General features: G+C 39.9%; 1 protein-coding gene across 1 annotated transcript in view; it reads right to left on the reverse strand.

The window, feature by feature from the left end:
* Nucleotides 1-2999: 2999 nt before the first annotated feature.
* TBC1D15 (TBC1 domain family member 15) overlaps nucleotides 3000-14516 on the reverse strand; it is a 29062-nt gene continuing 17545 nt past the window's right edge. The window contains exons 11-17 of the mRNA XM_066633233.1: nucleotides 12856-12972; nucleotides 11427-11527; nucleotides 10164-10263; nucleotides 8998-9095; nucleotides 6584-6700; nucleotides 5396-5482; nucleotides 3000-4427 (exon numbers count right to left, since the gene is read on the reverse strand). Of these exons, the coding sequence (XP_066489330.1) occupies nucleotides 4224-4427; nucleotides 5396-5482; nucleotides 6584-6700; nucleotides 8998-9095; nucleotides 10164-10263; nucleotides 11427-11527; nucleotides 12856-12972 (824 nt within the window). The 3' untranslated portion in view covers nucleotides 3000-4223. The remainder of the gene's footprint in view (nucleotides 4428-5395; nucleotides 5483-6583; nucleotides 6701-8997; nucleotides 9096-10163; nucleotides 10264-11426; nucleotides 11528-12855; nucleotides 12973-14516) is intronic.

Genomic DNA, 14516 nt, shown 5'->3' on the forward strand with positions numbered 1-14516 from the left:
AGTAGGTTTTGCAGGGAGGCTCACCACAGCATGTGAGCAGCCCTTCCCCTGTGGAGTCATTCCAGGCAGTGGGAGCAAAATGGAGGCATATGCCTGGCTCTGAAGGGGAGGGGCCACTTGCATGCCAGGGTGAAGCTCCCTGCAAAACTTAGTGCTTTGCACCCCCCCTCTAGCTATACCACTGCAGCTGATGATTCATAAAGCCCTTAATGGTTTGAGACTTAATTACTTGGATTGTCTCTCTTCATATGAAGCTGCCCACTTCACCAGCTCATCAAGGGGGCCACTGACATGGGTGTCGTCTCCTTCACAAATACAACTACTTTCTCCATTATGCCACACAGTTTTCGGAATTCACTCTCTGGGGTAATTAGGACTGCCCCTTCTGTACTGACATTGCAAACCAGGGGAGGGAGCAGATTAACACATTTTTTGTTGCAGCAGATCTTCCATTTATTTTTCTATTCTAGTAGTTTGCTGCCTCAGGTTTGTTTTCATTTTAGGCTTTTTTACATTTTTGACTTCATTTTACTGAATGTGCTTTTAATGTTGAGATCTGCCTTGAACTTTCCAATAGGTTTGGGAAACAAAAACAAACCCTGATTATACCTAAGTTAATTGAGGAAGATTTTATTGGAGCTCTTCCTCATACTGAACAAGGCAAAAAATCAGCTGCCCATTTACAGAAATTATGACTACAATCCTATTATGAAACTCAGTAGAACTAGTTTCCACATAAACAATCATAGGATGGGGCTACAAATTAATCAGCAAATGGATGAACAGAACCTTCTTACCAAGTGCCATCCACACCCATGAAAAACAAAGAACTAGTAGTAAAGTTTCACACATACTGTAGTAACAAAATGCAAGTATCTCTATGCAATCTATTCACTCTCTTTGAACTTTCTAATAGCATATATTTAAGCTTTCACATTCCATTTTATAGTCTCAAAATCTTGATTACCCAGAGATATGTTCAAGGATTTTTTGGTTTGTGCCTCTAGATTTCTGACCAGCTTAATTTCAACTGGTAGACTGCTCTGTAAGTACATAATACATTAGAATTGCCCCTATTCATTGCTCCTCCTTCTTACATAGTGTCTTTTCCAGCACCTTTTAAGACCATGACCTCTTTTGAGATAAGAACCATTTTTTCTTCTATGTAACCCACTTTGCAAATGTTTTGTTGGAAAGCAGTATGTAAATATTCTCAATAATAAAGATGCACATTGTATGCAAGGTCTAATCCTTATTGGCTTCTCCTAAAGAATATTGGTGTAAACATAAAAATTGCAATTGTGCTCCATGGGCTTCATTAGTAGAGGCACATAAAAATCTATAACCTTCTCAAATGTTATGTGCAACATCTACTGCAAATAACATTTTTTAATCTAAAAAATGAAAAGCCCCATTGTCTGCATCAAAGCTCTGGCATGTACCTTAATGAGCTCTTGAAATATCATTCTTGGTCAGAGATCCTCAAATATATCTGTTTCAAAAGTGCTAACTTCCAATAATACACTATTAAGATTTAATCCCAGCAAGATTCCCAATAGTAACACATTCATGGAGTTTTGCATCATACACACAAATCTGAACATTCAAAGGAGTGATATTCAGAGCATATTTGTCAAGCCTAAAAAACAATGGTCATTTTAGAATCTTACCCACATTTAGCCAAGACTGTTAAAATAATTCTTAAAACCTCATACCATGTGCAACATAAAAGCCAAGTCAAACCTCCATGAATGCACACACAAAAAAAGATAGTTCCAAAAATTATTTCCTGTAAGCAGGAAATGAAAGAGATGCTAGACCTTGAATCCTTGCCATTTGTAGAATGGGTTTCTTTGTTATTAACTGATAAGAGATAAGCACACTGATATTAAAGCCAAGGGCTACAGAGATTTAACCTTCTGATGTATGTGTTCATAACCTTTCCCATAACAATGCAACCATTTGGTTTTATCTCCCAGTGGGACCAGATCTATATGCAGGCAGTTTTTACTTGTAACAAGTTCTTTTTCAGAATGTATATTGAAGAAAATTGAGACATTGGGCACACAATCCAATGAGTTGCGGGCCATTTCACATATTATTTCTCCACCACCCCCCTTCTGATCAATCTTCATTTAAAAAAACAACAACCATGCAACCTTTTTCACTGCCCTACGCACATTAAAGTACATGCGTGCGACTGACTCAAAGCCACATCTAAACCATTGCTGAGTTCACACTGAGGAGGCTCAAATCCCATTAATAGGAATTAAAGTGTTTTATTGTGTATTTAGTCACTTCCTGATTTCAATAAGCACATGAGCAGCCCAATCCTGTGCTTCCCTGCACCCAGAGCTGTAGTGGTGTCAAAATGGCTACCGCTGCATCCCATGGGGCTGAGAAGCAGCATGGAGTCTACCCAGGGTAAGAGAGCTTATGCTCCCTTACCCTATGTAATCCCCAGGTGGCCTCGATGGGTCTCCTTGGATCTGCACCCTATTGAGTGGACGCAGGTTCAAGGAAACCCATGTTGGGTCCCCGGGGATGGGGGGTTAGGAAATGGTGGCAGGGTTTGCTGCCATCTCCACCCTTCTCCTGGCTCCTTTGCCCTGCCTTCCCCTCACCCTGGAATGCCTCCCCCCATACCGTCTTACCATTCTGCCACCTGGCTCAGAGCTCCGGACAGTGTTCATCCGTCCTCCGCTCAGCACAGGTTCAGCATGGGCTTGTGCTGAGCCAGCACCTGCGCTGGCACAGCGGTGTCACAGGTGTGCCTTATAGTGTTTGTGACACTGTGCACTGGTGCTGAGCCGGTGAGGGCCCTTTTAGCTCAGGCCCTAAATTTCCCCTATGTTAGGCAAATACAGTGTACAATCTTGGGCAGATACAAGCCTTCTGCCATAACAGAATCATCATCATCCACTTGAAAACTGCACCAGTCACTGAAATTCAAGAGTCCTTCTCTGTTTAAAAAATAAGTTGAACAACCACACAAGTCCTTTTTTTTCTAAGTATGGTTTAATTAAGAACATTAAACTTTGCATTTTAGGTTGTAATATGTACACTGGTTCTCAAATAGAAATAACTGATTCATTGTATATCAAATTCCACATAAAGTCACAGAATGGCATATTCTAAGCTTAGCAATTTCTTATGAAGAACGAATTGATTGTTGAGGACTGTGGGCACCGATCCACCAAGTTTCTTCTTCAATGCAAGTTTTGCCCTTCACAGAACCTTGTATAGAACTAAATGGGGGACTGAACCCAAGGTGATTAGTATTTTGCATTTATAAGTTCATCAAGTAGTCTAAATAACAATTTAAGTTAATTTGTATTAATTTGTTACTATACTATTAGGCAGATAAACATTATTAAGTAAGCAAGAAAGCTGTTGAAAAAATTACACCAGGTGGAGAACTTAATAAATCCACACATGTATTTACCCTTATTTAGAAAAGTAATTTTCAAAAAAATAGCCAAATTTGGAGCTACGTATGAAAATTTGGACGAAACTGTTTGAATGAGCAGCCAAGTTTAGTTAAAATATTGAAAATAGATTTATCCTTTTAATACTCACACGTCTGAATCTAATTTATACATACATACAGCTGTTTAGGTAGAGAAATGTTTTAACATGAGAATCTACTGCTCGGTCACCCCTGGAATGCACAAAATTCAGTATCAGGGAAGTGCACAAATGAAAATCTTCATCGCAGAGCTACATTCAAATCACCACAAATACTTAGAAAGTGTTTCTGTAAACTTTTGAGAAGGAACACAGTCCTTTCATTTACAAAGCACTGCTTAGGAAGTTAGCATCATTTCACTCAGTAACGAGTATAGAAGAGACTGTATTAAAACCAAGAACCTTCAAATGTTCAAGAGTTTTAAAGTGAAACGAATACAGATGCATTTCTTTCCAAGCTGTTCCCATTCATCCGATTCCCATTTTACTGAAGAGGAAAAAAATGCACTTGGCTACAAAAGTATTAAGGAATGTTTTAGAAAACAAAAAGGCTATTTTGGTAGAAGAAACTACAAAAATAAGTTGGTTATGTTGTAAAGCTTTGATGCGAGAGCATTACAGTACACAATCTTTCCCAAACCTTTAAAGCTTAATCAACACAAAGTTTTAAATATCCACCTCAAGTGCTTGAAAGAAACAAAAACAGACGTGATAAAGTGTCTCTTCAAAAATATAAACCAGCAATCGTGCAAATGTCACTCTGTTGGCAAGGCAGGGGTCACTTGTTCGTCACGCTTGTTTGTTCCATTGGCAACAGCAATAGGCATGGAGATATTTGGATACGCTGAGGCAGGGCCATCTCCCCCATCACTGGGCTCGTCTTCTCCAGCATCGGAATCTGGTGTAGTCGCTGCACTGTCTTCTAATCCCAAGGCCTCACAGACTGCTTGAGGCAACTCCTACAAAGAAGCATTTAACACTGGTCGTGTTGTTCTTTAAGACTAAGATGCAACTGCCTGCAAGAAACAGACTCTTGAATGCTCAGCTGGTGTTAATGTACACCTCGTGTTAAGTTCAGAGAGAATAACAGCCCAATCCTGAGCTGCCCGGGCAGGTGGCACCGGAAACAGCCGCCGCTGCGTCCTGTGCGCCCAAGGCAGCCATGGACAGCACCTTGGGAGAAGTGGACTTTCGTCCCCTTCCCCCAGGTAAAGCGAGTAGCCCCCCAAAAGGTCGGCGGTGAGGTAAAAGCCTCCATGTCAGGCGGTGAGCCTGATGTGGAATCTCTGGACCAGGTGGAGTGAAGCTCCACAGGCCCTGCCTCCCTCCCTCCAGCACACCTCCCCCCCACCCTCTGCCCGCCTCCCCCCCAGAACGCCTCTTCCCCGCCTCCCTCTCCGCTGCTCAGTGGTCCGTAGGACCACCGAGTGGTGGAGGCCCCCAGCGCTCCACAGGCGCTCGCCCGGCATTGGGGCTCACAAACGTGCCTTAAGGTACATTTGTGATAGTGCACGCCAGTGATAAGCCAGCGCGTGGAGCTCAGGATTGGGCTCTAAGACTGCAACCCTACTTACATTGGAGTAACTCCTAAAGAACATAGTGGATCTTACATCTGTGTACACATGCAAAGGACTGCACTGTGAGGCAGTTGCTTTCAAAAAGTTACTGCAGGTTGACTGAATAATCTTGGGCGACACAAATCACCACCAACTATTTAATCTTTCCTTCAGCTTTCTACGTTCATACAGGTACATTTGATTTAGCTCACGGCAGGGTATCATTTTGGGGAACCATGCCTTCCAAAGCAGCATCTCTTTAAAACATGCAGACACCACATTATGTTCTGAAAGATATTATCAATAATTATATACTTTGTTGAAACTAGTCTAGTGTTTACTACATGCTATGCAATTAAAATATGTTCTACCTTGCAATTCATCATCTGCATAGAAACGGCTTCTGCTTTGGCAAGAACTTCTTCTACATCCATCTTCATAGACAGTTCATTGATATGCTGAAACAACAAAAAGAACAACAAAGTGCTCCAAGGGATGGAAGCCACAGCAAATGCAGACCAATTCTGCAATTTTGGTTCTTTGTGCTGGCATTTTCTACTAAAGTTCTGCCAGCTCAACTAGAACACTTGCATAATAATAAGCATATATATTAATTACCATAATTAGTATTAATTAGCATATGGTGGAGATTTGATATAGAAGTTGGGCTTTGTGCCTGGATTTCAAAGACAGTGGTACAGCAAACAAGGCAGGGCAGTTCCTCAGACTCAAGTGCATCATCACCACTGCCAGGCCATGCAGGGAGACTGACACAGTCACCTAGCCGGTTTTTATTTTTCACATTTTAATACTTCCCTTCCTCCAAGGAACTCAGGTTGGTGTACATGGCTCCTTTCCTCATTTGTTTTCATATCAATCTTGTGAGGTGGACAAGGCTGAGATAGTGACAGACCCAAGGTCACCCAGAAAGTTTTGTGGCTGAGCAAGGATTTAAACTCGGATCTTTCAAGTCTAACACCCAAACCACTACACCACCCTGGTTCTTTTCTAGTGATTTTCACAGGAATTATTTACCTGTGCATATATTCTTGCCTTGGAGAACCTAGTTAGCTCCCCCTTAATCTATGAATAACATCCCCCAGAGCAGAGAGGCAATCTGAAGCCACTATGCCAAGCTGGGGCATTCTGTTTCAGTTGGAACCATCTAGTCCAGAGCATCTCAGAGGACTCCAACACTTTGCCTTGGGACAAACAAGAATTATTCTCACTAGCTCTGATGTTCAATCAGCTGGTCTTTTACACAGCAGCGTGGAGACATACTCTTCATAATATAGTGTCTCAACATTCTGGGTTAATATTTTACTGACATCTGCCAATTCAAAAGCTAAAAATTTAGCATATTTCGTCACAAGAGACACATGGCTGAGTTCTAGCATTTGTTATGCTGTCTCACTCCCTACAGGCAGGTGGAATTAAGACAGACTGAGAAAAGGTTCATTAACCACAGATCCCTAGGAATACCTCCTCATTCTCAGCACAGGACACAAAGAAAGAGAAAAAGGAATAATTTACATTTTAAAAAGTTATGTAACCAATACCTTCAGAATTTCATTAAAGCCATAGTGTTTCTCCATTATTTGCTGCTTTTCAGATTCCAGGATAGCACAACAGATGAGAAGATGAAAATTTTGGCAAGGTAACTCTGTCCACATTACCTGGGAAAATATTAAAGTTGATGTGGCATCAAGAACCTTTTTTTCCTTGAAAACAACTGATAATTAGCTATGTCAATAAGTAATCATTTAACACTTATTCCTGCCTGCCAATCTTTTGGCAGAAGCCTTATTTTGCTATAAAAATACTTCAAAAACTGTAATATAAATCCACCTGCCTTTATTTGAAATAGTACACTAGACAGGCTTTCCAAACCTAACATGTTTTTAAGTGAATTCAAATGTCTGCTTGTTCTAGCTCAAACAAAAAGTCAGTTTATCTTGTATTTTACCTCACCAAAACTGGTGCATTGTGCATATTAAAGAACTTTGGTGTCCTGTAGGACTTGGAGCTTGCCATAATCAAGAAAGCATGAATAGAATGGGTGAAAATACCTATAGATGTTTCAGGTCTCCTTAAGACTCTTTATCAGGCATTTCTTCATCCAGCCTTTGGTGGAGGAGGGGATTATGCTGCTATCTCCAATTGCTTATTTGTACTGCTTTGCTCTTATGCTGTTTTATCTGTATTGTGCATTTTTATGCTTTTTTAAAAAAAAATCTTAATTCTTTTATTATGCTGCTAATTTTTGTTTAACTATTTATTGTGACTTTATTTTCCACAGAAGAATATTTGCAAACCTTCCTTGTTTTCCTTAGCTATAGGTGAAGTTCATCTCTCTCAGGAAGATTCTTTCAGTTTTGTCAGTCACTGCATGTCTACTCAGAAGTACTGTTGTGCTCAATAATACTTACTCCCAAGAAAGTGTGCATAGGACTGCAGTTAATGATAGTTAATATATTCCTTGTGCCCATTTAATGTCCATCACCACCTTGAACCATTTTTTCAAAAAAAAGAAAAATAAGGAACTAGAATTTGCAGAGCTGCCATTCTACAAGAGTTGTATTTGAAAGATGTTCTTGCCCATAGCACAAACGAATGCTTCCATGGCATTTAATTTTTAAATATTTCAAACGTTTTAGCTAAAGCATTATTCACCTTTTGCCACCTTCCTACAACTGAACACCAACTTATCTATAATTTCCAAGGCCTCCAAATGCTGTTCATTTTTCTGGAAACTTAATTATGGGGATGGGGAGATGGTTAGCCAACTTTTCATTACAGATTTCATTAAAGGTTATAAATGTTTCAATATTGGTAGCTCTAATTAAATCCTTATCTACAGAGAAATACAATACCTAGCTTATGAACTACCTGCAATTAATTTCTTGCAATTTCTGAAGAACTCAACAAGGCAAATGGTAGAATTATGTCCTAGTAGCCTCTGCCATCCACAGTGAATATCAGATAGTTCAGATGGTCCACAGGATATTTATGTGGTAATATGTATTGTTTAAAATCAAGAGCAGAAAAGCAATAACTTTGAAATTGATGGGCTGATTAATGCAATAGAATTAAATCCAGAAGAAAAAGACTTACAGGAGTTTTCTGTAAATATGTACAGAAATATGAACAAAATTGTAAATATGTAAATATTTCTGGAGAAAATATTCACCATTCTTTACTTGGAACAGAAAAATAGAGAATATAAACCCATGCATGAAATGGTACAGTGACCTTACAGTAGTCACAACAATTATGTCGGAAGTCATCAGCTGATAGTGTGAGCAAGCCACCATGGTTGCTGGTAGTGTGCATCAAGAACAATTAGCAGAAGAGCCTCAGTGATGAATTACCAGGTCAAGGGAACCAAGGCAGGCAATGTTGGTCCAATACGGTAGTTCTTACAGGTGGTTATTTACATGGTACGTTTGTTGGTAGGGACTCATTTGCTTTTATCTGATTTTAGGCATTTGAGCAAATTTTAGAAGGTTATGCTAGCAAAAATTCTACTGCGGAGCTTCTTTGGTGAAAAAGATGCTATAAAATAATAGTTGGCCTGAGGCAGCGTACATATAAAAGGCAATCCTAAGTAACAATAAATATAGACATGAGATGGGAAGGAAGAAAGGCTAAATTCATCAAAGGGTTTAGAAGAAAAATTGTCAGAACCTGCCAAGTTATTATATGATCCTGCAAGAACATTCCCATAGAAATCCATAAAATTACTGCCCAATTTTATGGATGGACTGTGCTTCCGAAACTCGCATTGTAGCAGAGCAAAAGCCATACTAAACTAAACTAAAAGACAAATGCGGGCAAATTCGTCACTTTCCCTTTGAGCATAGCTTAATTTTGTTATTTGCTTTTAAGTTTAAGTTCTCCAATAGCACTACCAGTATAGTATTAGCAGTGTAATGTAAGGCAGATACTGAAGAAAAACTAAATAGCTACTCACCTCCCATAAGCGAAGAATATCTTGAAAACTAAATTCTCTTTTAAATCTTATTAGAAGCCACCGGAAGCAAAAGTAAAGATACCCTGAATCCTGAGATTCTATTGAGAAATAAAATGTGCAGGTATAAAACTTCAATATGAAATCTGCTTATGAATCACTATTATTCATGTAATGTATTTTAACTGCACAAGAAAACCAAAATGATCAGAATTTTTTTTTTTTTAAATCAGTAAGTATGCTCTACAATTTACTGGGAGGAAGCAAGAAACAATGGAAAAAATGAATCACAGGAAACCTCATTATCTGCACATATTGTCAACCCTCTCTTTGAACATTCATTTTCAATTCAGGACAGGCATCTAACCATTGCTACCTTAAGGACTCTGGGACTAGGAGTAAAAACTGTCTTGACAGGCTGGATCGAAACAGTATCTAGCACAACCTCACTTCATTTGAGAAAGTAATTACTGTAAGAAAGGCATTTTAAATAACTCTCTGGAATAGCTATACATGCCCCAAAGTAGAATCAAAGTTGCTCACAAAACCTCTTTGAACTTGCTTCTCGAATCTGCTCCCCTCTTAATTTCTCTATCCCGCTAAAGTATGGGCAAATGGCTCCTTATCTGAGTATTCTGATCAACCCCTCTGAACGTCGTGCAATCTCTTTGGGAAGATTCAATGTGTTTCCTTCCAAGGTTACAGAAGGCAGATATAGGCAAATACCATATAAAGAACGCCTCTGCCCTTGTAATTTGGGAAATGTTGAATCAGTCATACACATTCTTTTTTATTGTCCTCGGCACACTAGATCCTGCCACACTTACATGACTCCTCGGCAAAATGAATAGGCTTTCGGATGAGGCAAAACTGAAGTGTCTCCTAAATGACTGCTCACCAGATGTGCTAGAGGGAATTTCTAAATTTTTACTTTTGGTGATTTCCAAGCCTTAACGTAATTTGTTAAAAATGTTGATATTTTATGTTGAACTGTAAATGTTTTATTAGTAATTTAGTATCTTAACTCCGTTTTTGATAAACGGGATTAGGACTAACTATGTTTGCTTTTATGATTTCTCTATCTATGCCTAATAAAGGTTTATTCATTCATTCATTCATTCATTCATTCATTCATTCATTCATTCAAAGTTGCTTTGAGCAATACATACCTAAATAATTGCAAAATCCGCTATCTAGCAAACGAAGCAAAGTATTCAACTGCATTAGTTGTGTCTTCATACCCTGCATTTGCTCCTCAAAATTCTGATGCTTAATGAGAAACAAAATAGTCAATGGTTTATATTCCTCATGAGTACATTAAATTATATTAAGTAAGCAAAATTATGCAAAACTTAGCATAAGTGTAACACTTGGCAGCAAAGGTTATGGATGGAGATTTTATATGCAGTTGTACCTTGGCATCTGTGGGGGATTTTTAAGCCATTCTCTGGTCGTGTCCAGACAGTATTCTGAGGCCTAGGGAGGCCGCGCTTCAGAAGGTCTTAGCACGGTTGTTCCCAAACTCCTATGAGCAGTCAGGAAGCACTTAAGTGTTTGAGGGTGCAGGGCAATGGCAGCAAAGCAATCCCCAGGATCACACTGCAACTGGGGGCAGAAGGATTTTTTTTTTTAACTTATAGGTCATGGCTCTGCTCTGGTCCTTAAGGGGCCAGAGAGGTGTGTTTACCTGGCTCATAAGTTGCAACCCACCAGTTTGGAAGCCAATGCCTTAGAATGTTACTTCTGGCTTTTGGAGAAAAACTGGACATGGTGTTCCAAAGTCTCCCAGAGGCTTTACAAGGCATTCTGAGGCCTGAGGAGGCCACGTACGGTCTCCCTGGGCCTGAGAACACCCTTTGGATGTGACTAGAACATCACTCCGGTCACATTTGGAGGTTGCAGGTTGGGTCTCAACATGGGTCACAGGACTTGCACTGAGTCAAATTCGCAGATGATGAGGTCTGACTTGTACTTCAAAACACAAGCTAACAGTATCTCAAAAGCTGTAAGGAGCCACATCAAGAATGCAGACTGAAACACAAAGGCTGCTAACCTAACTCTTATGAAGACCTTCATAAAGTGTGGCCCTTGAAAAATGCCAGCAGATCCAAATTATGAATAAAAATGCCTAAACATAGAAAGGAGCTTCCTAGGAGACAAAAGCACACAGCTCCTACCATAGTTATCTATATAACCTACATCTTGCATTTGATGGCAAGTGCATGGACGTTCAGAACATCTCTGTTGCCTTCTTTAGTTTCTTTGGCAAATACTAAACATACATTTTCAGCTTGGTACCCCCTTAGGTATAAAAATGCTACTATAAAAGGTCAAACAATGGAACAGTTATCAAAGTGTTAATTTAAATAAAGAAAGTAAAGTAATATCCATAGAGTTAAGATTACTATAAAACAGGAGATGAAGATGTTTACCATTTGATCCATGTACAATGCAAAGCACCAAAAAGCATCCACTTCATTCTCCATCACATATAAAATAGGGGAAAGCAAGTCACTCATTCCCTGAACGTAGCCTTAAAATCAAAAGTAATGAGAATCTGTTGAATAAGATAGTTGTAAACATCACCTGAAAGCTTTTAAAATAGCTGATCTCTGCAAACAAGTTATTCCAGTTTAGTATTTAAGACCAAACACCAAAGCATTGTACAAACAAGTATCCAAAAAGTAGTAACCTTAAATTACTTTTGTATGCTCTCTCACAGCAGAGAGGTCCATGTGCATTTATAGGCGTGCCTCCGTATCCTCAGGATACTGTTTTGAAACCCTCCACAGTTAAGTGAAACTGCAGATATGGGCAAACACCTCCTCCCACCCTCCGGAACCAAGGGAAGTTCTGCTCCCCTCACCTCTGGAGTGTCCTCTGAGCAGCCTCTGCTGGACTTCATATCATTCAGCCTAACCCAGTGCTGGTCGAACCCCAGCCTGCAAGCCAGATCCAGGGTTTGGGTGAATTCTTCCCTCCCACTTACAGTTCCAGTGTGCCATGGGACTTCAAGTCCTCAGATCAGGACAATGTGATGTACCGGGCAGTTGTGTCTTCACGGAAATCTGGACACAATGCCCGCTGGGGCATTGTACCACAGACGCAACTGGCCAGAGTGTCACATCATGCCAGTCTGGGGACATGGTCCTGTAGCGCACCAGAACTGTAAGTACCAGTTTTGCTGGGGACCGCATTCCCAGTGCACAGCAATCATGACTTTGAGCGCTACTGGCCTAACCTATCTCACAAGATTACTGCGAGGATAAAACAGTAGCAGGAGGAATCACTATGCTACCCTGAGCTCCTTGGAGGAAGGACAGGTTACAAGCATAATAAATAGTTATTAGATGTGTATGGCTATTTCCAAATCTTTCTGTAACACAAATTTTGGAAAAAATACTGTGTAAAGGTACAATTTTGTGTATATCCCATGCATTCATCCCAGTGACACCATCTGCCAGGATTAAGAATACACCATCGGTGCACTTTCTAGATGCCTTGAAAAGCTAAATGGAAGAGGTTTAGCAGCCACAAAAAGAACCACAAAACAGTATGATGTATGGAAAGAGTCACAAAATAGTATGATGACAGGCACAATGCATTAATAGTACACAATCAATACATTTTAGGAGCAGAGAGAGATGAAATGCATATAACAAAATCCAATGGATCATATGTTCCCCAATAGTTAAACTTCAAAAGACTTACAAAAACCAATCAAGCATTGGTATGACAAATCAATATAAGATTTCAAAACAGCAACACTAGAATCAGTCTTAAGTCCCCATGTATCAAGTTTCTGAAGGTTCTTTCACAAAATAACCTTAATACATACATAGTAATAAGAGTCCTACTTACCTAAGTCAAAGTCATACATACAGTAGGTCATCAAAATGTCATGAAGCAAGATCAGTCCAGGATTATCTTGGCCTTCATAAAACTTGTTTGTTCGGTCGGTTCTGTTTACATCTTTTTCTGAAAAATAGTCCAGGTTTACTGCGTTTTCAAAACAGCTTTTACTAAGCCTATATCTAAAAAATTCAGAATGCTCTTCAAGTTTCCAATTTCTCAACCACTGTGCTGAGCTTTGAAATATCTAGTAAGACAACTGAATTCATAAGATGTCATTTAAAATGCATTAAAGCAGCTTTTAAGAGTATTTAAAGGAAAAATTCTTCCCGTCTCAAATAAGATGATTTCTTGTAAGCAGATTTTCAAACACTTTCTAAATGTTACATACTTTTTATGGAAACCTCCTGATTAAAATGTAAAACATTTTCATTGAATTAGAACACAGTGGAGTCTATTTCAGATACGTTAAATGCAAATGCCGCTCAGTGTACTAGATAAGGGGTGTTGCTTTAAAGTTAAATGGTGAAAAGCCGATATGCAATCAAGCCTAAATCAAAGGGATTTTGCTGAAATTTTAATTGCTTGGTTTAGCAGGAGGTGACATTAGGAAATTCCATCTTGTCATGTTTCTTTAATCACTACTGAGCTTAGTTTCTCTGCTCTGTTTTCTACACGCATTGTACAACTTTACATTACTTCAACATGGCACGCAGCTCACACTAGCAGAGACTGGGGAATTTATTTTTAAACAGAAGAACTACTGGAGAATAAACTTCACTGTCTCAACTACAGTCAACTTTGATGCTACATACTTAGTAGAATGTTGACTCCAATGTTCAGAGCAGTGTAAGTCCTGGGAGTAAGGATAGTTATGATTTCTCTGCTCCAAATAACTTGAAACCACTTCTGTTATCACGAGTCCCAATTGCATGATTGCCTCTCCATTAGTAAACACATGCTTGAAACCATAAGGAGGGGGAAATGACTCAGAGCACACTTCCTTGCTAGGATAAGCAGCCACATTTTCAGGCAGGATAACAGTCAGTCCACCAATGAGTTGCAGTGAAGGCATCAGGAAGCAGGCTGGTGGCCCACTCTTGGTGTACTGCACCCCACCTCCTATACATAATGGCAACCATAACACTGACCCTTTTGCTTCTCCTCCTTCCCGGCTTTTGAAAAGGCAGGTGGAAGCATGGAGTCCGAGGAGCAGCATGCTCCAAGCCCACAATGCTACTACTCTGGATCCTTTTGCACCTCTTTTCGCTCCCTGACTTCTGAACAGTTAAGAAGGAGGGGCAACAGTACCACCACCACCAGCAGGTAAGAGGTATGGGGAGTGCATCCTTGAGAAGGGACCAGCATTTCAGTGTCTGCCACGGAGACAGCTAATAACTGCTGTTATTAACACCAACACAGGGTATGGGGTGCTAATTAACTGCTAATAACACAGGGTATGGGGTGCTACTCGACAAGCCAGTGCAGCCAGGCTTGGGCGAGACTCCAAATACACATGAATGAGAAACCAGTGATTTCCTCAGACCTAACATAACAAACGTGCATGTTTATGACCCAACATCAACTTATATCACTGATATGCTAAAGTTAACAGGGCTAGTGGTGAAACTCTAAAGGTTTAAAGCCGTAGTCTAGCCCACGGGTGCCCA

The sequence above is a fragment of the Tiliqua scincoides genome, chromosome 7 (genome assembly GCF_035046505.1).
Source record: "Tiliqua scincoides isolate rTilSci1 chromosome 7, rTilSci1.hap2, whole genome shotgun sequence".
Taxonomy (NCBI): domain Eukaryota; kingdom Metazoa; phylum Chordata; class Lepidosauria; order Squamata; family Scincidae; genus Tiliqua; species Tiliqua scincoides.